Here is a 26,271-nt window from a genome sequence, read left to right as displayed (position 1 = left end):
GGAGGTACCCTGGAACCATTAGAGATTCCTTAGTGGAAGTGGGACAACATAGCGATGGATTTCATAACCCACTTACCTAAGTCCACCAGGGGCTATGATGCGATCTGGGTGATTATGGATCGACTGACAAAGTGCGCTCATTTCTTGTCGATAAACCAAAAACTGTCAATGGATAAATTGGTAGAGTTATATGTGAGAGAGGCGGTCAGACTGCATGGAGTACTAGCCAGCATAGTATCTGATCAGGATCCGCGATATACGTCGAGATTTTGGCAGTCTCTACAAACAACATTAGGTATACAACTAAGGATGAGTTCAGCATATCATCCCCAGACTGATGGACAATCAGAGAGGACCATTCAGTCTTTGGAGGACCTACTGAGAGCTTGTGTGCTGGATCATTTGGGTAGTTGGAGTGAGGTACTTCCTTTGGTGGAGTTTACTTATAATAACAGTTACCACTCCAGTATCGGGATGGCTCCTTATGAGGCTTTATATGGGCGGCGGTGCAAAACTCCATTGTGTTGGAATCAAGATGGTGAAGCAGTGGTGTTGGGTCCTAAATTTTTGCAGATGACTACTGATAAAGTGAAGATAATTAAGGATAGAATGCGAGCTACTCAGAGCCAACAAAAGTCTTATGCTGACAAAAGACGACGACCATTGGAGTTTGAGGCTGGAGATCATGTGTTCCTCCGCGTGACTCCAACTGCTGGTGTTGGAAGGGTCCTCAAGTCAAGAAAGTTGACTCCAAGGTTCATTGGGCCATATCAGATAACTTGAAGGATAGGTCCAGTGGCGTATGAGATCGCATTACCGCCTCATTTGGCGAACTTACATAATGTCTTTCATGTGTCACAATTGAGAAAGTATATTTCTGATCCTTCACATGTGTTGGAAGCAGACGATATCAAGGTTCGAGTGAATCTAACTATGGAGGCTGGGCCGGTGCGGATCTTGGATTCGCATATGAAACAGTTAAGGGTCAAGGAGATCAGGACTGTCAAAGTCCTTTGGGATGAGGTCACACAAGAAATGACCTGGGAGATGGAAGATCTGATGAGACAGTCGTACCCACATCTATTTCCTGGTAAGCTTTAATTTTCAAGGACGAAAATTTTATAAGATGGGAGAAATGTAAGACCCGTTAAATTTAAATAATTAAATAATTAATTATTTAATTAATGTGAGGGAGAGAAGCCTTTAAGGTATTAAATGCTAACATTCATGACGTGGAAAAGTACTAGCTTAAATGGTTGAGAGTACTTTGATTGTGTGAGAGGACTTGGGTTCGAGTCCTATGTGTGCCAATTGTATACTATTTATTTTTTTATGAATTTTGAGGACATGTATGGATTGTGATGAGTAACTAGATAGTCTTAGATGTATAACTATTGGCATGAAATTTGAATTGGTTGGATGGGTTGTGCATTTGAAGTTGAATTGTGTGGTGATGGGTTCAAACCTTGGTTAGAACAAAGTACTATATTTTTGCTAAAATTTACTCTAGCATGGACATGAAGAGGCACATAAACCCTAGGGTATATGGCAGCAAGGGTGGCTGGAAAACAGAAGGTAATAGGCCATTAAGTGATGTTAATGATAGATTAATTGCAAAAATTCGTTTTAGTGCAATTCAATCATTTTAAGAACCCAATAAAAAGCTAATTAGGAGTAATAGAAAGGGTTTGGTGAGGTTATCAATGTGGGTACAGAAGAGAGCACGAATTGGTGAGTTTTGAGTGAAGCTTGAGGGGCTGTCTTGAGAGAAAGGATAAGGAGGACATTGGTGATCAAGGGAGAGCTTGCGAGAGTCAAGGCGAAGCTAAGGAAATCTAGGTTAGGTGAGTTCCTATTGATTGTTTGATGTTGCTTTTATTTAATTTTGATTGAATCGTGTTGTATGCGGGGTTGGGATTGCATTTTATCTGAAAACCAGAGCTGAAATCGGGTTTCTGGAATTTTTCCAGAAACCGCCTGGTGGTCACGCACGACCTGCCAGGCGACACAAGTGACATAACCAGTTTTTGGGGTTTTTAATATGAACCGCCTGGCGGCAGAAGATGATCCGCTAGGTGACATGAACACGCTTGCACTATTTTTGGCCATTTTGGTATTTTTGGGGTACTTGTGATGTGGCCGTGATGTCTGTATGCTAGAATATGAATTTTGATGTTTTGATAAGACTGTGCATATGCTGATTATGTTGGGAGGCATGACTTTTTGATATGAAATTGGGGGTTAGAATTATGATGGCATTAGTGATAAACAACATCAATCATGTCAATGCTTGGTGGGTTAGTTTTGCAGAATTGAGATTAATATGTTTGATGTATGAATTCTGGATGATGTTTTGATATAAAATTATGTCAGTAGGAAGGGGGGAAACTGGGATAGGAAGGTTTGGGTGCATTTCGGTGCACGAAAAATCTGGAGATTTCCAAATATGTATGCACCGCCTAGCGGTGCGTGAATTGCCGCCAGGAGGTCTGGCAGTGCAGTGGGTGTTGTGCAGTTCTATTTGGGCTTCATGTCATTGGGGGTTTGATAGGCAAGTTATACGTGTATGATACAAAGAAAATTTAATAGATAAGGAAAATTTGATTTAAACGAGACTAAAGGGAGATTGAAATAAATGAAAATGTGAGGTATGATATAGATAGTATTTATATTTTTTTAAACGTGTGCGTGTATGTGGTAAGTCAGATTCAGAAAGTATGTTAATTTGATGGTAAGAGTGAGATGGGTGTATATGAAATGACATGGTTGGTGTAACCTTTCCTTAGACATGTTTTGTGGTTGTGAATTGTTGTTATGGTACATATGTAATATTGATCAAGGTGTGGTGTCATGATTTATATAAATTTCAGAATGCATGATTATATGACTGGGTGTATGTGGATTGTATGAGGCATATTTAAATAGGGAAAACGAAGGTGAGCATGGATGCATGACAATACTTGATTTGTTGGCATGTCTAAATGAGTGTGATGTAATTTGGTTTATATATATGACTGGAAAATCATAATTGCGTTATACTTGGGTGATTGGTAGGTTTTGGAGATCCTTTGGGATCTGTTTAAATGCTCAAAAACCAGTAGCATTATGCTACTGTATAGCGCCTGGCAGCTCGCTCGAACGGGAAATAAATTAGTGACAGTGGTAACAATGCGAGCAGGGCGCCTGGCGGCGTGTGAAAGCAGTGCCAAGCGGTGACGACGGAGTAGGGCGCCTGGCGGTGAGGTGGTGTTCGCTAGGCGGTGGAGGTGTAGTGAGGACACTGCAGGTGCGTGGCGCCTGACGGTGTGTGATGCCCGCCAGACGATCTGGTGCGCGAGGAAAGTTTTCTACATCGCTTTAGGGGATGTTCATGATGCGATGCTTTGGTTGGGGGCCCAGTTACGAGTGCTTCTTGTATTGGGGTAACACGTGACCATTTTGGGTTGTAGCCTGGTGGTTTAGGAAGTCTAGTAGAGTGTGCGGGTTTATGGCTCGTACGACGAGGTTTCAGATGATTGCCCTCTTCAGTGGATTCTGATAGAGATTTGGTAGTCTGGGAACAGCTACAAACATTGTGTTTGTTTCGGGGAGCTCCACTTGGTGTCACGGTGAGATGCTGTGGCAAAGTTATTCCCACATGTGGACTATCAGGTGGTGGCCTGTAGTCGGATGGGGGAGTAGACACTCGTACAACAAAGATCGATCATTGTTCTCACCTAAAGGGTATAGTGATGATAGACGTCTAAAGACAAGTGTTGGAAGTGAAGGAGTAAAAGAAAAGGGGAAAGTGTGCTAACCTAGGGTTAAATTTGTTGATGTTGTATTTAATATTATATTGTTTGGTTTTATTTAAATGATGATGTGACCGCAACAAGCCCAACCTCAAATGCATCAACAAGCCCAAGCCCACATCAAGGCCCAATCACTAGAAGCATGATGAGAAAGATTCACATAGGCCTCTCACAAGATGATCAAGTCAATCATGGGCTTTTTACATTATTCATATGGGCTAAAGAAATATCTAAAATATGAGATGATGCATGGAGGAAGTAGTCTAGATTTAAATTGGGCCATTGTTTAGGCTTTGCTTTCAATAAAAGCTAGAACACATTTTGGGATCAATTGGGCCGAGCCCAATTTGCTACCTTTGGCCAAGAATTACTTGAGTGACTCTCCATTTGGATGCAAGCAAAGCATGAACTAAGCAAGGAGAATGTGATGGAAGCATGATGCGTGTGACTTGGGCAAGGAGAGTGTGATATGCCACTTGGCATCATCAAGACTCATCTATTACATCACATGGTCTACAATCAAGCTTCTTCTCCAAGCTACATTTGCATTTCATTTTTGTTGCATTTTCTCTTCATTTGGCCGACCATGTGCCTATAAATAGAGTCACTCAAATATTGTAATGGTAACTCTTGAATTGCTAATAGATGCTAGTGTTTGAGATCACTCCACACTTCTATTAATTTGAGAGCACACATGGCTAACCTTCTCCTTCATCTCCTCTAGCCACTTTCCACACCATAGCTCCACTTCTACTCTTCATCTTTACCAAATTCTCCATTTCTGAGAGCTTCCTTCCTCTAATTCTCCAAATTCCGCTGCACTTCATCTTCTCCTCATCATTATCCATGGATTTTCTCCCTCTCCTACTCCAAGGACGTCCATCAATTGGTATCTAGAGCCATCCAAGCCTTTGGTGCATCCATCCTCTTGGTTTGGGTAAGGTTCTTGGTCCATACTTGTCTCTTGTTTCAATTTCCGTTTTGTCTCTCTTCTCCACTGTTTTCTTCACTTTTGCTGCTGTTTTTTTCATGTTTTTTATGCTCTCCACCGTTTGACATTGAGTCTACATGAATCTCCATTGATTCATCTTGTAGTACTCCTTGCTTCATTGGTGCAAATCTGTTTTTAGGTTCCATTTTCGTTTTCCAGCACTTGTTCTTTTCTTCCTTGCTGTTTTTCTTCATTTTAATCGGTGCATCTTTCAATTTTCAGTTCCTTATATTGTGTGTTGTCTTAAGTCATGTTTTAGCACTTTAATTCATCTTAATTTTCGTTCATATGGCTGAATTCTACACTTGCTTGATGAGAACCAAGTCCTACATCACACAAAATGAGCTATGAACTTCAAGTGATGCTTGTGGATGTGTAAGGCAATGGTCTCACTGTTTTTCATCCATTTCACCGATTGGATTGTGCTTTTGAGTGTTTAAGATGTTCTTCTATGATTCATACTTGATTTTAGATCATAATCAAGTTCATTCATCTTGAATTTTCATAGAACATCTTACAATTTCCGTGAGCAATTCTGCTCCAGTCTGTTTTTCCAGATTTCACTGCACGCACACCTACTGTTTGAGATTTTCATGACTCACTGCCTGGTCCAAATTTTAATCTGAATTTTTCCTCATTTAGCTAACATCCAGACGAAACATACAAAAAAGAATCATTCAAAAATATTGAGTACAAAAAAAATGAAAAATCGGCGAAGTTGAGGAAATTTTTCACGTTTTCTAGCGCAGTGGTCTCGGGAATTTTATGTTTTACTGCTGTTTTGTACGATTTGTGGTGCTTTTAAGTGCTCTTTGTTATTCTAATTGATTCCTTGATTGTGTACTCTATATTGGCTTGAGTTTGCCTTCAATAGAAGTGGAATTTATTCCCTCAATTTGGCACAAAATTGCAATGAGTACAGTGGCTGTTTTTGAGCACTTTTTCTTCACTATTTTCAGTTTTTTTCATCTATTCTAGTGCATTTCTAGGTTCCTTTTTGTGGTGCTTGCCTTTCTTTCCAGCCTTTAATTTCTTGCTTTTCACTTCTTGAATCTCCTTCTAGTCATGTTTCATTTCAATTCTCTTTTGGTTTAACATTTCTAATTAGCTTTTCTTGCTTTCTCCTTTGTTTGGGTTCAAATACTTGACTCTTGGTTATTGGTTGTGATTGATGATGCTATGAAGTTTAGAATGGTTTCTATGATTTGGTAGCATCTTAGGTGGTGGATATTGAAGTAGAATTTTAGCTTGTGTGCTTATCCTTTTCCTCACCTATTGAGAGTTTTGGACCTATTCATTTGAGAGTGTGTGTGCTAACTCCATTGCTTGGTATAGTTTTCTAGTTGTTTTGTTTTTTGGTGCAGGTTTGGTGGCTGTTTTGGCCTTAAAACCAAGGCTATAGTTGCTGTTTTGCACTTCATTTTGATGGCTTAAGGTGCTTACAAGTGCCTTACTTGGTGGTGGTCTTTGTTCAAATCAAAAGGAGGCTACAAGCCAAGCTCTTGGCTCTTGATTTTGTGCAAATTGGCAGCACTTTGGCAGCACATTTGGAGTTGCATTGTTTCTTATTTTTGGCTTTATTTCTTTGTACTTTATACTTCTTTTTGGCACATATATTTGGTACCATTTTGAAGCCTCCTTGATTGTGAAATTGCATCTCTTGAGCATCAAAATTTGAGATATTAAGTGGCTTGAGGTTGCTTCATTTTGAGTACCAAATTAGTGAACCAAAAATGCTTTCAAATTATCATTTGTATCCATGGCCTACTTAGGTGTCTCGGGGAACCAAAGGTGTTCAATCCCATCTCCTAAGTAGAACCTTTTTCATACTATAGTGCAACGTTTTAGTAAGTGAGTGTGTTGAAAGTTCTAAGTGCTTTCTCACCTTGCTTTTAGGTCGCATAGTTAGACGCTTAATGGTTTAAATTTGTGAGACCAAAGTCTCTAAAATTTTTGCCATTTAGGGGTTCGTTCTTAGTGTTAATCTTTTCTTTTCTTTGAGTCTTGTTTGTGCTTGTTGTGTGTTTTGCCTCATGTGATTCTATCTACTTATTACTTGAACATTTGTGTGAACTTTGAGTACTTTTGCAAGTGTAAGCTTGGCAAGGATTAGCCTTGGTACTTAAGCAGTCTGTGAGACTCACCTCGCTTACGTGGAGGTACACTTGTGCTAGTCCTCTTCTTTCACCCTTTTATCTAAGTGCATAAGTTCATTCAATCATCATGAGTACATATTCTACATATAGTCCTAGGTTGCATAAGCATGATATTCATGAATTGCATCATACATTTCATAGTGACATTCCATTCTTTGGGGAGGATATAGGTCCACTATCATTCATAGATTGGATGTGGGATATAGAGAAGTTGGTGCAACCATTCTTTAATAGATATAGTCAGTATGATATTCTTAGGCATGTTATTTCTAGATTTGTAGGACGTGCATGTGAGTGGTGGCATCAAAGGCAATTTCAAGTGGAAAAGGGAAGAGCATCATGCATTAATACCTTTTATGAACTGAAAGCATGCATGTGGAAACATTTTGTTCCCTCTTCATATAGGATCACTCGAGAGCAACAGTCTCGACTAGAAAACTTCGTTGATATAGGAGATGCATTCATTCAGAATCTAAAGAAGTTTTCTCGTCAAGAAAGAGATTTTAAAGATAAACTTGACTTGCTCTTGAGTAAGAAAAGAGAAATTGAAAAGCAAAGAGAAATTAAAAAGCAAAGAGACCATGTGCAAAAAGAGAAAGTGGAGAAGGAAAGAAGAGATAGAGAGGAAGAGGAAAAGAAAGAATCTGACAAGGCATTGAGACAAAAGAGAGCAAAAGTAGAGCTTGAAAAGAAAGAGAAAGAGGAAGAAGAAATCCTACTCAATAAAGGAGTGCTACTAAAGGCACTTCCGACCCCCACAATTCTCATTGAATCAGGAATTTTAAAGGGAGTGCTCAAATCTTTTAACTCTTCTCATTACATCAATCATTCTCATTTCTTCAAACCAATCTTTACTTTTGCTGAGTTTTTCAAGCCAATTTCCCTTCCCAATTTTTTAAACTCCTCAAAAGATTTTACAAAATTAGACTTTGAGTTAATGTTGCCTACTAGGTTTGACACAACTCAAAGTACACAAAATTATTTTTGTGAAGTAAGTCTTGTTCATCTTCAAGTAACTTTCAACAATACAACAAGACCTTCTTTTGTCCTCTACTTTAGATATACTCCTGCTTATCAGTATGGTGTTCATTCCACTATCAATATATCTCATTTAATTCCTTTTGTAGGATCCATGGATGATGAACACCAAGATTTGAGGACAAATCCTCTTCAAGGGGGAGGGGATGATGTGACCGCAACAAGCCCAACCTCAAATGCATCAACAAGCCCAAGCCCACATCAAAGCCCGATCACTAGAAGCATGATGAGAAAGATTCACATGGGCCTCTCACAAGATGATCAAGTCAATCATGGGATTTTTACATTATTCACATGGGCTAAAGAAATATCTAAAATATGAGATGATGCATGGAGGAAGCAGTCTAGATTTAAATTGGGCCATTGTTTAGGCTTTGCTTTCAATAAAAGCTAGAACACATTTTTGGATCAATTGGGCCGAGCTCAATTTGCTACCTTTGGCCAAGAATTACTTGAGTGACTCTCCATTTGGATGCAAGCAAAGCATGAACTAAGCAAGGAGAATGTGATGGAAGCATGATGCGTGTGACTTGTGCAAGGAGAGTGTGATATGCCACTTGGCATCATCAAGACTCATCTATTACATCACATGGTCTACAATCAAGCTTCTTCTCCAAGCTACATTTGCATTTCATTTTTGTTGCATTTTCTCTTCATTTGGCCGACCATGTGCCTATAAATAGAGCCACTCAAATATTGTAATGGTAACTCTTGAATTGCTAATAGATGCTAGTATTTGAGATCACTCCACACTTTTATTAATTTGAGAGCACACATGGCTAACCTTCTCCTTCATCTCCTCTAGCCACCTTCCATACCATAGCTCCACTTCTACTCTTCATCTTTACCAAATTCTCCATTTCCGAGAGCTTCCTTGCTCTAATTCTCCAAATTCCGCTGCACTTCATCTTCTCCTCATCATTCTCCATGGATTTTCTCCCTCTCCTACTCCAAGGACGTCCATCAAATGAGCTCACCCTATTTGTGTGTGTTTGGCGATGATCATGTAACTTGTTACATGGGAGCAAATGTTGATGCAGGTGAGTAGACAGATGCCTAGAGACAGAGTGGGGATATCTCTAGGTTTTTATCACTAGTCATTATGACGAACTATTGTTTTATATGTAATAATTTTATAGAGAATTTTAATTAACACGTACTGATGCGACTTATTTTATCTGTATTGGCGCGTTGAACTTTAATATTTAAATTTTCCCGCGTTTTTTGGGAAATGTATGATTAATAAATGAGGTGGTTATTTTATTTATTTTAATAAGTAATTTCCGGCTAAGACGTTACAAGTCTCATGAAGATTTAAGCAATTTATTTCCACACCTCCATGAGCTCAACTTAGCTGCAGCTGCACTAACACAACTCAAAATATCCAAAGAACATTTATGCAACTAAAAAGCTATTTTTAACATTTTTTTGTATCTCATGCTCAATAAACCCAATTATAGGAAATCCCAATTAAATCAATCTTTAAGCACACAAATTCAATGAAATACCCATAATTAAACATTAAATGACTGCAAAAATACGCACTCATCATAACCACACACTTATCTCTTTGAACTCTTAGGCAAAATTGAGCAATTTCAAAACTTGTTAAGAGGTATTTTATTTCACATCAACACTGGATCAAAGGAATGAACCTTACTTGAGACAAATCAATATTCTAGAAATGAAGTTACCATGCATAAACAAACGAAAAGATTATATTTTTCACACATGAGTTAATCTTTTGAATTCACAAGACAATCACTTATGAAAGAAAGCACTCAAGTTAAATGTGTATTTTCTCACCGAAATTCACTCATGTGTTTTGGCTTGTGTTTTCACTCAAAATACTGATGTAAGTAAACACTCAAAATACTTAACAGACTCTAATATTCATAAACTTTCAGAAAACATGCATTCAAAGATCATGAGGACTTTTTACAAGTTATAATGGGGCCAAGGTAAAGGTAAGAAAAATTTAGGACCTTTGAGAGTTTTTAAAATTAAAATATAGAAAGAATAATGGAGCATAATTTCAAAAATAACTCTTTTTCATTTGTTGCTTTTTTTGACAAAAGAATTATCTTTTTAAACATATTTTTCAAAACTCTTTCACATTTTTTTCTTCCTTTTTGCCATTTTCATTATTTTGTGGGTGAGGTACTCACCCACACACTTTATTCCTCAACCATTCTTGACACAACCCATTAGCTCCTTCTTTCTTCATAAGGTAGAATATGGTCTTTTTCTTTTCAAGGTTATGTAATAGGCTTAAAACAAGAAAAAGAGGTTTAAAAGCTCAAATGGGCTACCAATGGATTAATATCAAGGTGGGCTTATTTGGCCAAGTAGCTAAAAACAAAAAATGTCTCAGTCATATCAAATCATGCATATTCACCTAAGATGCAAAACAAAAGAATCAAGCTAAATATTTGAGTATAAACAAACATGAGCAAGTCACTCAAGCAAAAATAGGAATGACACATGCTGGTCCATCCTTTCACAAAAGATTTAATCAAGTAATTCTCAAATCAACTAATTAGCAAATCATAGAAACAACCCACTCATATCAACATGACTTATTTTTCTAGAATTATGATCATCCCAATTATTCAATCAAATCCTAAAAATCTAATGTCTATATGCTTTATTGAAAGCAGGGATTTGGTGACTTTCTTAAAGACATATTGTTTAAAAGTTTCACTTAGTAAAAAATTAATACTTTCACAATTTTCTCAAAAAAGAAATCACAATTTTCATTTTTTTAAATGAAAACAAAATTGAAAACAAAAACAGAAAAGGAAGAAAAAAAAATCCTATCTATAGTTTGTCTCGCCCACACTTATTTCAAAAATTGTCCTTGATGGACTTATTTTTGGGAGAAGACGAAAAAATTTTGTGACTTCTGGCTCAATCTAGCCATATATCAAAATTTATTTTCTTTAATTTTATAAAGTACAAATCAACTTGTACAATTTTATTAAAGAAAACAAAAACACATATTTTTGAATTTTTTTAATATTTTTAAAATTAAAAATAGAAACAAAAAACAAATATGCATGCATTTTTAATTTTTGATCAACAATGTTTTCAAAAGAATATGAGTCTAACCTCTTTTCCTTTTGAAAAAACCTTTCCTCTTGCTCCGCAGCCAAGTCAACAAAAATCACCACTAAAAATCAATTTTCATCATTCACATCAACAAACTTGATGTGTGGAGTGTGTGGCTTTAACTCAATTTGAGCATCATCAGGTGCATTCAGATGGTTAACCAGATCATCAATAATCCTTGTAATCTCATCTTGTGAGCAAAAATATGCACTTGAAGTAGTTGAATCTACTGCTTCATTAACCAAGTCAGTTGCAATAGTTGATGTTTCAGTTACATCTTCGAATATCGTTGGCTCTTCAATAGCACTTGGTTCCTCCATTGTATTGTTCTCACAACTTTGCTCCTCAAAAAGATAATTTATACTCATATCATCATCAATAGATAAAACTTTATATTCACATTGAGCATCATCAACATATCCATCAGTAGATATGTATGTGTCAGAATCTTCAATTTCTTCATTAGCAACATCTTTAGCAAAATTGATATGTCCATCAGTAGACATATTACTATGAGCATCATTATATCTATCAGTCGATATATCAGTGTGATGTAATTCTTGTGTTGGTTGATCTAGCATTTGAATTTCGTGTACTCATTCACATTAGTGCTCAATTGTTCCATCCTTTGATTCATGCTCCTTAACATTATCATTTCATCCCTTTGCTCAACTATCATCTTCATAAGTTTTTCTAAGGTGGCCTCCATAGCTTTGTCTTTCACTAGTTGACTTAAATCTTCCGACATTTGTTCAGCTCTAATGACCAACTTTGGAAGCATATCTTTTATTTCATGACGAAGTGCTCTAAATTTTAGGGTTTTAGCAAATCTCGGATGGCATTGGAGGGTCGTATTAACAGTACCAAGTAATTCTAAAAAAATTTTGTTACTTGCATCCTCCTTCATTTCATATAATACTTTATCATTTCCATACCATTCTTGCTCAATATATTTGCATTGTTGATCAGCTCGCAACCTTTCATCTACGGTGTCTAATTTCTCTTTCAGTCCATCCATTAATAATACAACTTCCTTATAGGATGGTCCATTGATTGCTGCAACTTGTTGTGATGGTGCATGCTATTGTTGTTGAGAACCAAATGGAACATATAATGGCTAGAGTGGATACTCAAAATATGGTTGTTGCTCATGGTATGGTGGTTGCTCATATTCCAAAAATGATGATCTAGGATATAGATCATTAAATTGACGTATAGTTAACCTACTTATATCAGGTGCAGAAGTAGGTGTGACAATTTGTTGCTGATTATCAAATGAATCATGTGGTTGTTGTGGATAATAATCATAGTTCACTTGAAAATCACACTATTGATTATTTTCATATGAAAAACAGGTTTTTATTTTTGAAAGAGGTTTTCTGAAAAGAAATAAGTTGAAAGCTTGTTGAGTAGACCTCTAGGAAAGAAAGGTGTGTCTCAATGGACAACTTAAGTATCTTATCTTTCCTTAGCCAAAGTGTTCCCCAACTAGGGTCACAAATTTCCCAACAAAATTCCTCAAAAAAAAATTATGCTTAAAAAAAAATAAAATAACTAAAGAAAGAAGATAAATGTTAGAAACAAAAATAAAGGAAAAAAATATTAGTGATAAACAAAAACAAAAACAATAAAATAAAATAAAATAAGAACTAAAATGATAAAAATTCTAACCGTACTCCTTGACAACGGTGCCAAATTTGATAATGTTGTCGTTGACGCGATGAAATTAATACTACTTTTCTATAACGACCTCAGTATTGTTAAGAAAGTAGTCAAGAAAATAGAATGGGTAAAGTAACCCTCAGTCGTCTCCCAACGAACACGGAATTGATTTTTAACAAATTAGTTCTTATAAAAACTATGCAAAAGAGTTAATCAAATGAAACAAGGAATAAAGAAATAAAATTTGAAAAAGATAAAAAAACAATGATAAAGAAAAATAGATTGAGTTCACTACTTTTTCAAAATAGATCTATCATCGATTATCTAAAGATTATTGCTCAATTAATTATTGTTGTAGATTTACAAATTAAACAATGTAAATTCTCAATTAATTTGTTGGCGTTCTCACTATTAACCAAAGTAAATTCTCAATCAAACAAGAACATTGTAGATTAATCATAGTAAATTTAACTAAAGTACATTCTCAGTTAAATATTATTATCCTTAATCATGTCCATTCTTTTACCTCTAAAATCAAGCAAAAAGCTAATTAACCAAAGTAAATTCTTGATTAATTTTGTTTAAAGTTTTCACCTCTAATCAAAGTACATTCTCAATCATTGGTAAAAACTCATTCAATCACATGAAAGTTTCTAAATTTAATCAAAATAAATTCTCAATTAAAATTAAAAACCCTTAAGCTGAATTGATTGATATGCATATAGATTAAAACATCTCACTAATTAGTTGTGATGTAAAAACCATTACTTTTCACGTGATTCAAAGATAAAAGACATAGATGAATTAAAACCTCAACAATAATAAAAAAAGCAAAGAAATTATTTTATTATAACCTCAGAATCCATAATGAAATTATAATCGAATCAACATAAGAAGTTTATCACTCCATGAAATGCAAAATAAAATAAAAATAGAAGAAGAAAAGAGAGAAAGAAATTAGGCCCCCCTAAGGGTTCCTAAATTCCGAAGTGTTGAGCTTGTTCCTCTTCTACTCGTTTGGTCTCTTTATATAAGACTTGGACTGGACTTTTCTGTTGCTAAAATCTCTCAAATATCTTTTAAAATAAAGCTAAAGATAAATATTTAAAAATATTTGGAGAGATATAGACTATTTGACAAATATAGTTGGTTGATAATATCAATATCTAATATAATTAAATAAATTAATTAACTAAAGATTTTATATGATAAATTATCACCAATTAATATTTGTATTAATTTTCCAAGTCAACCTTTTGCAATCTCCTCAAATTATCTTCTAAATAATCCAATATCTTCATGATATATTTGTTTGTTGTAGATCTAAAATATTCAAGAAGATTTTGTCATATTTAAAAAGATTTGGTAGTTATTATCTTTTAATATTTTATGATATAATTAAATAAGATAATTATTTAAAAATATCAAATAAAATATCTAAAGATATATTTTTCCCAAAGTATCTTCTATCATAAAGATAAAGAAAAACGCAAGGTCCAATTTTTTTGTTGCACTTTTTCAAACTTCTGCACTTTTTCAAGCTTTTCTTGTCGTCTTCATGCAATGCTTGATTTGGATTTTTGTGATTTTGCTTATTTCTTATTCTTGGATTTATCTTTAAGCAATTTATTTCCACACCTCCATGAGCTCAACTTAGCTGCAACTACACTAACACACCTCAAAATATCCGAAGAACATTTATGCAACTAAAGTTATTTTTAAATTTTTATTGTATCTTATGCTCAATAAACCCAATTATAGGAAATCCCAGTTAAATCAATCTTTAAGCACACAAATTCAATTAAATACCCATAATTAAACATTAAATGAACTTAGAAAGAACGTAGTAAACTGTAACAAAGTGTGGAATATGAAAGCAATCACAAGTGGACCTCCAGGTTAGTGGAGGTGAGTCTTTAAGACTTCTTAAGTACCATGGCCAATCCTTGCCAATCCTTGTCCTTGTCAATCCATGGCCAATCCTTGTCTGTAACACAATTGTCTAAGTGCTAGGTAAATAGAATCACTTGAGGCACTAAGCACAAAGCACACAAACAAGATGCTAAGAAAGCAAAAGATTAACACTAAAAATGGACCCCTTAATGGCAAAAATATTAGAGACTTTGGTCTCACAATTCAAGCCACCATGCAACGGGAAAATAATAATATAAACTATGCGGCCTAAGGCAAGGTGAAAAAGCAATTGGAACTTTCAACACTCACCACTAAAAGCGTTTGCACTATATAGAAGAAATGTTCTACTTAGGATATGGGATTGAACACCTTGTGGTTCCCCAATACACCTAAGTAGGCCAAAATTACAATGAACAACTATAAAGAAACTTTGGTGCACTAATTTGGTACTCAAAATGAAGCCACCCAATACCACTTAATGTGTCAAATTTTGATTCCAAAAGAAGTAATTTTCACAAACAAAGGGAGCTTCACAAAGGTACCAAATATGGTGTCCAAAAGATATAAAAAGAAGAACAAAAGAAAGCTAAACAAGAAGCAATTAAATGTCCAAAAGGTGCTGCCAATGTGCTTCCAAAATACACAATCTGAGAGCCAAAAGCTTGGCTTGTAGCCTCCTCTTTAATGCACAAAATTCACCACCATTTAAGGCACTTGTAAAGCACCTTGAGACCACCAAATTGAAGGGCAAAACAACAACAAAATAGTCACGGTGGGAGGCCAAAACAACCACCCAAACTTGCACAAAAAAACAACAAAGAAAAACTATGCCAATCCAAAATGTTAGCACTCACACTCACAAGGAAATATGGCTCAAAACTCACACTCACAAGCAAAAGGAGGAAGCACTCAAGAATCAAGTAAACTAATGTTTACCTTAAACTCCACCTCCTAAAATGCTACCACTAGAACATAAATCATTCATAAAGTTTACTCCCCACAATACCATAGAAAGCATAAGGCCAACAAACTTGAATTAAGCCAAGAAAGAAAGCAAGAAAAGCTAATTAAGGAAGCTAACCAAATGGAAGTAAAATGAAACATCACTAAAAGGAGAGCCAAGAAATGACAAACAAGAAATTAAGGCAAGAAATAAAGGCTAGCACAAACAAAATGAACCTTAAATAGCACTAGAATTGAAGAAGAAAGCTGAAAAATAGAGAAGGAAAAGTGCTCATAAAATAGCCACTGTACTCATTGCAAATTTGTGCCAAATTGAGGGAATAAAATCCACTTCTATTGAAGGCAAACTCAAAGCAATATGGAGTACACAATTAAGCAATCAATTAAATCAACAAAGAGCACTTAAAATGGTTTTTCTTGAAACTAGCAGTCCAAAAAACGCTGATTGTTGCCTCAACTTCACATATTTTTCATATTTTGTGTACTCAAAATTTTTGAGTGATTCTTTTTTTTCGTCTATCTCTTAATTTGAAGAGGCAAAAAAAAAAAATTTATCGAGCCATGTGTTTAGGATAAATCACAAACAATAGGTGTGCGTGCAATGAAAACTGAAAAAACAGACTAGAGCAGAGTTGCTCACGAAAATGTGAAGATGTTCTATCAAATTCAAGATGAATGAACTTGATTATGGACTAGAATCAAGCATGAATCATAGAAGAACATCTAAGACACTCAAAATCATAATCCATTCGGTGAAATGAAAGAAAATTAGTGAAACCTTTGCCTTACACATCCATAAGCATCACTTGAAGTTCATAGCTCAAATGTGTGATGTAGGACTTAGTTCTAATCAAGCAAGTGCAGAATTTAACAATATGAACGAAAATTAAGATGAAACAAAGTGCTTAAACATGACTTAAGACAAAACACAACATAATGAACTGAAAATTAGAAGATGCACCGATTAAAATGAAGAAAAATAACAAGGAATCAAAGAACAAGTGCTAGAAACAAAAAAATGGAACCTAAAAACACATATTCACCATTGAAGCAAGGAGTACTACAATTGTAATCAACAAAATTCATGTAGCCTCAATGACAATCTGTGGAAATGAAGGAAACTTGAAGAAACAAAAAAAAAAGATGAACAAAATGAAAATCAAAAGAAAAACACAAGATATGGAAGGAAACCTTACTCAAACCAACACAAATGATGAACAATGGCTTGTGTGGCTCTAGATACCACTTGATGGACCTTGTAGCACGAAAATGAAGAGGAGAAGGTCTATGGTTGCAACGAAAATGGAGTGAAATGGAGGAATGGATTCAAGCTTGGAGGCTCTTAAAGCATTGAAGGTGAAATGGAGAGGAAACCTAGAAGAGAAATCTATTCTAGGGAAGGAGGCTAGAGGAGTTCTTAGTAGAAACTAGTTTAGCAAAGTGACTCTAGAGGTAATAGGTGGTTAGTAGAAAATAAACATGTTGGTGCCAGTCAGATGCTGGGCTTTCATAGTGGGTGCTAGTCGGATGCTGGACTTTAGAATAAAATAAACCTGTTGGTGCCAGTCAGATGCTGTGCTTTTAGTGTGGGTGCTAGTCGGATGCTAGACTTTTTGAAGCTAATGCCAGTCAGATGTTGGACTTTAAATGCAAGTCCCAGTCGGATGCTGGACTTTAAATGCAAGTGTTAGTCGGATGTTTAACTTTTAAAGTTGATGTTAGTCGAATACCAGTCAGCATTCGACTGGCATCAACTTTAAAAGTAGGTGCCAGTCGGATGCTGGACTTTTAAAGCTGATGCTAGTTGGATGCTGGACTTTTAAAGCTGATGCCAGTAGGATGCTAGACTTTAAATGCAGGTGCCAGTTGGATGCTGGACTTTAGATACAAGTGCCAGTCAGATGTTGTACTTTTAAAGTTGATGCCAGAAAGATGCTGGACTTTAAATGTAGGTAAAATTGTATAGACCAACATAAGCTAGGCTTTACCTGATACTGAAAGTATGAATTGTAACACCCTCTATTTTATATTAATTATATTTAATTTTCTTGTTTAAATATATAGTATGAAGTAATTTTATGATTTCATAAGTAAATTGACAAAGAGCTTTATACAATGTAAAAGATGTTATCTTTTGGGTGCTAACTACTTCTTATTTTGAGTTGTGTAAGTAAAATTGTGATTAAGCCTTCATTAACCTTTGGATTAGATTGAAATTTTTATAGATCATTCTTAAAACATAGTTCTTCAATATGAACACTGAGATTTTGAATTGGAGGTGTACGCAAGGAGCAGTTACTTCCGCACTTTAGTGTAAATGTAAGGTCTCCAGCTGCTGTCCAGTTTTGAGTTACGTTAGTAAATATTTCATTCCCGATTCGTTAACAGTTGGATCAAGATGAAATTTTTATACAGAGGTATTAAAACATAATTCAAGCAAAAACTAGCTAAAGTTTGACCCTTTGGATTTGTATTTAGAGGTCTGTGGTGAGAGAAATAATTTTTGCAGTTTGAACTAGCGTCAATTACGTCCCGTTTTGGGTTATTTTAGTAAAAATTTGATTCCAATTTTATTAACCGTTGGATTGAGCTCCAATTTGTTCGACCAGTTCTAGAGACATAGGTGGTTAGTTTCACCATTTGGATTTACTAATAGAGTTGTGTGTTAAGAAATATGAATTTTACATTTTGGAGTGAAAATAAGTCTTCTAGAAAGTCAACAAATCTTCTTGCAACTACCATGAAGTCACCTACAATGGGAATTTCGACCAAGCTTCTCTATATAGTGAAGATAAACTTATCCTCACTAAGGAATCTCATAAATTTACCATCAATACATCCTTATCCCTTTGTCCAAGAATTTTCCTATAAATAGGACTTCACTTTACACATCTTCTTCACATAATCCAAAACAATAGAGAAGGAGAGGTCTAAACTCTTGGGAGAAAATTGAAGTAGGAGAGGGAAATCCAGAATCTTGAGGTCTTCATTTTCATCTTAGAGTATAATTAGCATCTCCACGGTATGGGGGGTCTATCTGAAATCTCTAAGTCTTTATCTTAGCAAGTTTTCTTTAAGTATACAATCTATCTTCTTGATTCTGAAATTTTTATACATTATCTTGAAATTTTGAGTTGAAAAATGGATTCCTTGGGTATGAAAACCTAGGGTTAGGTTCAAGAATCATCTTATTTGGAGTTTTACACAAAAAGTTATAAATAAAACAAGTTTGCTATTTTACTTATAAAATTTTATAGGAAAATTATGTTTTAATTATGATTACCGTTTTGATTAATTTTCTATAAAGTTATTGTGAAAGAATGATTTATGCTTGGTTGTTAATTTTAAATTCTTTTTAACTTGGTTGTTTTTACTATGCTGCAAAAATTTTGTGAAAGTCTCAAGAATTATAAAGAAAATGCGAAAGGATGATTGTAAATTAATGTACAGAAATAAAGAATAAAAAGGACTATATGGATAGTACAGAGATACACTAGGTATAAAGTCTAGAGAAAGGTCTGATAGACCTAGGACAATCGAGGGTGGTGATATAGATACCCTGGATTGACGTATACAATTAGCCGGGTATTCGAAAATTCACAAGCCTCAGACTCTATTCTCGATCGTCCTCTTGACTATACTTTAAGACCAGGAAGGTGGAATAACATACACGTTGTATCCGTGAGAACGTTTAGTCTGGTGGCACTATCCATATTGGCATAAGACAATTATGATTCGGAAAAGTCTAATCGCAGCGTTTGGGACCCAAAGTATATAAAGAAAGAATATGAGATGAATATACTGATGAGTTGAAAGTCATACTTATACGAATATGATTATTAAAAGATTGATAATGAGGATTTTGATATCCTAAATTTAAAACATACGGAAATGATTATTTTATTGATTAATTTGATTTTGATATTTTTGGCATGGTTAGTTATGACATTATGAAGATTTCAACTTTTGTGAAAATGTTTCATTCAATTGAAAGTTTATTCAAATGACCATACTTTGAAATGTTTTGATGAAGTTTTGGAGTTAAGGGAAAGACTTACCCTTACTTTCTTTAATTTTCAGAGGAAGAAATTGGAGACCTAACATGTAACAATGAGATTGTTTAGCCTAACTTTTCTTATAACCTTGGATTATGTTAAAGCTACAACTGATATGGTGTAACTTGTTTGTGATGTATTTCAAATTAAAAGTACCTTTAGTTGGTTGTAAAAGTATAAACAAACTTCTTTTACAAACACTTATATGTATGTTAACATTTTATTCGCATAAATATCATGTATGTCTAACAGATGATACATTCGAGTGATGTATTATTATTATTTTTTTGTTTGGTATTTGTTAATGGAGTACAAATAAATTTTTCCTTAAGTAAATGATACATTAGACAAGTAAAGAACATCTAGTAGCACCAGATTTTAGTTGGAGTGTTACATTAGTGGTATTAGAGCAGTTCATTCCAAGAGGACTGGGTATGGACTAACTTTGCTTGTGTTGTGTGTTTCTAAATTCTTTGACAAATAAGAATGTAGGAATATTGTTCTGAAACCTACATTGTAATTTAAGTAGGAAATATGTGATTTATTGAAAATATATTTTTTTCTTGTAAAATGAAAAATAAGTATGAAAAAAAAAGGGTATATAAGATGATTCTTTATAAAACTAATACACTAGTTTCAGAGAATCATGGCAGGTAGACCCAACAACACAAATGGTGAACTCTTAGTTAGAATGACACAAATTCTGAAAAATTTAGTGTGTGATAGAGGCAATGAACCAATAGAATATCGGGGTTTGTCTGCTTTCACAAAACATCACCCACCTAAGTTTGAAGGCAAATTCAACCCAGAAGGAGCTCAAAGATGGATAACTGAAATAGAAAAGATTTTCAATGCCATGGGCTGTCATGAAGAACACAAGGTTACATATGCAACATATATGTTGACCGAGGAGGCAGAGAATTGGTGGAGGGTTGTCAATCAAACCTTACCACATGAAGGGGGAATAGTTTCATGGGAAGATTTCAAAGCTAGTTTCTTAGAAAACTATTTTCCAAAGGATCTTAAAAAACAAAAAGCTAGGGAGTTTTTGGAGCTCAAACAAGGGAACATGAGCATTGGAGAATATGCTTCTAAGTTCCACGAACTTATGAAGTATTGGCCACACCATCAAAATAATGGAGAAGAACTTTGTGCGCGTTTTGAGAATGGGCTAAGAGCAGATGTTCGTACAACAGTCAGTATCTTCCAAATTACTGATCTTTCAACTTTGGTAAGTAAATGTAGAATTTATGAGTCTAGCCTGAAAAGAAAAGATGTGGATACGAGAATAGGAGGACCAATGAGAACTGATAAGAAATATCAGGTTCATGTCAACAAAAAGCCATATCATAGACCTAACACTTTTCATCTTGGTGGAACAACAAATCGTAATGGTAACAATAATGTTAATAATGACATCAAATGTTATCATTGTGGAGGACCACATTTGAGGAGGGATTGCAGTCAAATCTTTCCTTCTTGCAGCCATTGTGGAAAAGCTGGACATCTTGCTAGCAATTATTGGTTAGCACAACAAAAAGTTGACATTGCCATGGGAATTCTGAAATCACACATCATAATGGCACTAAACCAAAATTTCAAGGGAAAGTTTTCACCATGAGTGGAGCTGACACAACAACCTCTGATGATCTTATTCGAGGTAAGTGCATCATAAGTGATAGAGTTATTGATGTTCTTTATGACTCTAGAGCCACCCATTCATTTATTCTTTGGATTGTGTGAAAAGTCTTCATTTGCTTGTCACAACTATGCCTTATGATGTTGTGGTGTCCACTCCTACTAATAAACCAGTTACTACCTCTGATGCATGTCTAAGATGTTCTATAATCATACATGGTAGAACTTTCTTAGTGGACTTGATTTGTTTGCCTCTCTTGTTTAGACATAGTATTAGGGATGGATTGGTTGTCAACCAATCGTGTCCTTCTGAACTGCAAAGATAAAACTTTGATCTCTAGTACACCTTCACAAGAAAACTCTAGATTTATAACTATAGAGGACTCTAAACCAATAAAAGATGTCAAAGCTTTTATGGTCTTATTTTCTTCTATTGTAGAAGAATCTCTTGTTGTGAGTAGCATTCCTATTGTTAACGAATTCTCTAAAGTCTTTCCTAAAGACATAACTGAGTTACCACCAGAAAGAGAGCTTGAATTCACAATAGACCTAATCCTAGGGTCTAGTCCTATATCTATTGCCCCATATCGCATGTCTTTAGTTGAATTATCCGAGGTAAAGAACCAAATGGAGGAACTGTTGTAAAAACAGTTTGTGAGACCAAGTGTATCCCCCTGGGGAGCACCAGTACTACTGGTGAAAAAGAAATATGGTAGTATGCGAATGTGCATTGATTACCGTCAAATTAATAAAGTGACAATCAAGAACAAATACCCGTTGCTAAGAATTGACGATCTTATGGATCAACTCCAAGGTGCCTCAGTATTTTCAAAAATTGACCTGCGATCCGGATATCACCAAATTCAGGTGCGAAAAGAAGATATTCCAAAGACTGCATTTAGGACCCGCTATGGTCACTATGAGTATTTAGTTATGCCTTTTGGCGTAACAAATGCTCCTACAGTATTCATGGACTACATGAATAGAATTTTCCATGAATTTTTGGACAAATTTGTGGTGGTATTTATCGATGACATCCTAATCTATTCAAAAAGCACTGAAGAGCATTCAGAGCATTTGAGGATTGTGTTGCAAATTCTAAAGGAAAGGAAACTATTTGCTAAGTTATCGAAATGTGAATTTTGGCTAAGTCAAATCCAATTCTTGGGGCACATTGTTTCAAGTGAAGGAATAAGGGTAGACCCATCGAAGGTTGAAGCAGTAACACGTTGGGAACGACCAACGACTCCCACATAAATTCGTAGTTTCTTGGAATTAGCTGGATACTATCGAAAGTTCATAAAAGGCATTTCTTGTTTGGCTTTACCGCTAACCAATTTAACCCGAAAAGAACAAAATTTCAAATGGAATGATGATTGCGAAGTTAGTTTTCAAGAACTAAAAAGAAGATTAACTTATGCACCAATTTTAATTCTTCCTAATCTAGAGAAGAAGTTTGAAGTTTATTGTGATGCATCAGGATAAGGATTAGGTTGTGTATTGATGCAAGAACAAAAAGTTGTTGCATATGCTTCAAGGCAATTAAGACCCCATGAAGTGAATTATCCAACTCATGATCTAGAATTAGCAGCAATAGTTTTTGCGTTGAAATTTTGGAGACATTATCTCTATGGGACCAGATTCGAAGTCTTTAGTGATGATAAGAGCCTAAAGTACTTATTCGATAAAAAAGAATTAAATATGTGACAAAGGAGGTGGATAGAATTTATAAAAGACTATGATTTTGAACTATCATACCATCTTGGAAAAGCAAACGTAGTAGCAGATGCCTTGAGTAGAAAGTCCTTACTTATCTCTGCTATGATGGTCAAGGAATGGGAATTACTAGAACAATTTCGTAATTTGAACATAGCAATAGAAGTGCGACCTAAAAGTTTGTACCTAGGAACCTTAAAGATCCACAATGATTTTCTAAGGCAAATCAAAGAGGCACAACAAACTGACAAATATTTACAAGATATGATAAAGCAAAAGGAGGAAGGAAAAGACTTGGAATTTTATCGTTCGTCTAGTGGAATCATTAAGTTTAAAGATAGAGTATACATCCCTTAAGAAGAAGAATTGAAACAAATGATATTAAATGAGGTGCATAAAAGTAAGTTAAGTTTTCATCCAAGATCAACTAAGATGTACCAAGACTTACGAAAAGATTTTTGGTGGAATGGAATGAAAAAGGATGTAGCGGAATATGTTTCTAAATGTTTGACATGCAGAAAGTCCAAAGTTGAACATCAATGTACACCAGGAACATTACAACCTTTAGAAATCCCATAATGGAAATGGGACAGTATTTCCATGGATTTTGTTTCTGGATTGCCAAAAACCCAACGAAATTTTGATGCAATATGGTGATTGTGGATAGGCTTACTAAGACTGCACATTTCTTGCCAATTAACATGAAGTATAAATTGGAAAAGCTAGCAGAGTTGTACATAAAGGAAGTTGTGAGATTGCATGGAATTCCTACTAGCATTATCTCTGAACGAGATCCTCGCTTCACTTCCAAATTTTGGGAGAGCCTACAGAAGTCATTGGGAACCAAGATAAAGCTTAGCTCGGCATACCATCCACAAAGAGATGGACAAATAGAAAGAACAATTCAAACTTTGAAAGATTTGCTACGAGCTTGTGTAATAGTACAACAAAGAAACTGGGATGATTGTCTTCCATTAGTAGAATTCACATACAACAATAGTTTTCATGCGAGCATCGGGATGGCACCATACGAGGCTCTATATGGCAGAAGGTGTAGAACGCCAATATGTTGGTATGAAACAGGTGAACAAATCCTTTTGACACCAGATTTTGTGCAAAAGCAAAATGAAGAAATTAAAATGATAAAGGAAAAGATGAAAGCATCACAAGATCGCCAAAAGAGCTATTATGATCGTAGGAGAAAATCTCTTGAATTCCTAATTGGAGACTATGTCTTTTTGAAAGTTTCTCCTACAACTGGTGTTCGTAGAGCCTTGAAATCTAGAAAGTTGTCACCAAAATTTATTGGGCCGTTTGAGGTTTTAGAACGAGTTGGTTCAGTTGCTTATCAAATAGCCTTACCTCCAAAATTTTCAAATTTGCATCCAGTGTTTCATGTGTCTCAACTTAGAAAATATATTCATGATCCTTCCCACGTAATCCATCTTGATCCCATTGAAGTCCAAGATAACCTCACATATGACGTTGTACCACTAAAAATCATTGACTGACGAAATAAGCAACTGCGTGGCAAAACTATCTCATTGGTCAAGGTAGTTTGGAGTTCAACGGATGATGGAGATGCCACATGGGAATCTGAAGAGCAAATGAAAGAGAAGTATCCCTATCTATTTGAAACTTAATAAATTTCGGGGACGAAATTTCTAAAAGGGTAGGAGAATTGTAACACACTCTGTTTTATATTAATTATATTTAATTTTCTTGATTAAATATATAGTATGAAGTAATTTTATGATTTCATAAGTAAATTGACAAAGGGCTTTATACAATGTAAAAGATGTTATCTTTTGGGTGCTAACGACTTCTTATTTTGAGTCGTGTAAGTAAAATTGTGATTAAGGCTTCATTAATCATTAGATTAGGTTGACATTTTTATAGAGCATTCTTAAAACATAGTTCTTCAATATGAACTGTGAGATTTTGAATTGGAGGTGTATGCAAGGAGCAGTTAATTCCGCACTTTAGTGTAAAAGTAAGGTCTCCAGTTGTCGTCCAGTTCTGAGTTACCTTAGCAATTATTTAATTCCTGCTTCGTTAACCGTTGGATCAAGATGAAATTTTTATACAGAGGTATTAAGATATAGCACTAAAGTTTGACCGTTTGGATTTGTATCTCAAGGTCTATGGTGAGAGAAATAAGTTTTGCAGTTTGAACTAGCGTCAGTTACGTCATGTTTTGGGTTATTTTAGTAAAAATTTGATTCTAGTTTTATTAACCATTGGATGGAGCTCTAATTTGTTCTATCAGTTCTAGAGACATACGTATTTAGTTTCACCATTGGTATTTACAAATAGAGCTGTGTGTTAAAAGATATGAATTTTACACTTTGGAGTGAAAACAAGTCTTCTAAAAAGTCAACAAATCTTCTTGCAACTACCATGAAGTCTCCTACAACGGGAATTTCGACCAAGCTTCTCTATATAGTCAAGATAAACTTATCCTCACTAAGGAATCTCATAAATTTACCATCAATACATCCTTATCCCTTTGTCCAAGATTTTTCCTATAAATAGGACTTCACTTTACACATCTTCTTCACATAATCCAAAACAATAGAGAAGAAGAGGTCTAAACTCTTAGGAGAAAATTGAAGTAGGAGAGGGAAATCCAAAATCTTGAGGTCTTCATTTTCATCTTAGAGTATAATTAGCATCTCCACAGTATGGGGGGTCTATCTGAAATCTCTAAGTCTTTATCTTAGCAAGTTTTCTTTAAGTATACAATTTATCTTCTTGATTCTGAAATTTTTATACATTATTTTAAAATTTTGAGTTGAAAAATGGATTCCTTGGGTATGAAAACCTAGGGTTAGGTTCAAGAATCATCTTATTTGGAGTTTTACACAAAAAGTTATAAATAAAACAAGTTTGCTATTTTACTTATAAAATTTTATAGGAAAATTATGTTGTAATTATGATTACTGTTTTGATTAATTTTCTGTAAATTTATTGTGAAATAATGATTTATGCTTGGTTGTTAATTTTAAATTCTTTTAACTTGCTTGTTTTTACTATTTTGAAAATTGTGACAAATTCAAAAAATAGTTGTTATGCTGCCAAAATTTTGTGAAAGTCTCAAGAATTATAAAGATAATGTGAAAGGATGATTGTAAATTAAAGTACAAAAATAAAGAATAAAAAGGACTGTATGGATAGTACAGAGATACACTAGGTATAGAGTCTAGAGAAAGGTCTGATAGACCTAGGAGAATCGA

At 34.9% G+C, this 26,271-nt stretch overlaps 2 protein-coding genes across 2 annotated transcripts; both read left to right on the top strand.

Annotated features, from left to right (window-relative positions):
* The first annotated feature begins 3,861 nt into the window (after positions 1 to 3,861).
* Positions 3,862 to 9,073, top strand: LOC146884194 (uncharacterized). The gene is made up of 3 exons (XM_085665893.1): positions 3,862 to 4,728; positions 6,147 to 8,127; positions 9,017 to 9,073. Exons 2-3 carry the CDS (start codon positions 7,006 to 7,008, stop codon positions 9,071 to 9,073), a joined length of 1,179 nt encoding a protein of 392 aa, XP_085522019.1. The 5' UTR covers positions 3,862 to 4,728; positions 6,147 to 7,005.
* A 12,225-nt stretch (positions 9,074 to 21,298) lies between these two features.
* Positions 21,299 to 21,964, top strand: LOC114194908 (uncharacterized). The gene is made up of 2 exons (XM_085665892.1): positions 21,299 to 21,341; positions 21,585 to 21,964. The coding sequence occupies exons 1-2, from the start codon at positions 21,299 to 21,301 to the stop codon at positions 21,962 to 21,964; spliced, it is 423 nt and encodes a 140-aa protein (XP_085522018.1).
* Positions 21,965 to 26,271: the final 4,307 nt, after the last annotated feature.

Source organism: Vigna unguiculata, chromosome 8 (genome assembly GCF_037176805.1).
Source record: "Vigna unguiculata cultivar grain cowpea cultivar isolate G323 ecotype 2 chromosome 8, ASM3717680v1, whole genome shotgun sequence".
Classification (NCBI taxonomy): Eukaryota; Viridiplantae; Streptophyta; class Magnoliopsida; order Fabales; family Fabaceae; genus Vigna; species Vigna unguiculata.
Note: the sequence above shows the minus strand (reverse complement) of the source record. Positions and strands in the feature narration are given on the sequence as shown.

Coding starts and splice junctions, on each gene's coding strand:
- LOC146884194 (XM_085665893.1), top strand. CDS start 7,006: ATGAGTACATATTCTACATATAGTCCTAGGTTGCATAAGCATGATATT. Junction 8,128..9,016: donor TTCAAGGGGGAGGGGATGAT/GTGACCGCAACA, acceptor ATGTTGATGCAG/GTGAGTAGACAGATGCCTAG.
- LOC114194908 (XM_085665892.1), top strand. CDS start 21,299: ATGAGTGGAGCTGACACAACAACCTCTGATGATCTTATTCGAG. Junction 21,342..21,584: donor CTCTGATGATCTTATTCGAG/GTAAGTGCATCA, acceptor TCTCTTGTTTAG/ACATAGTATTAGGGATGGAT.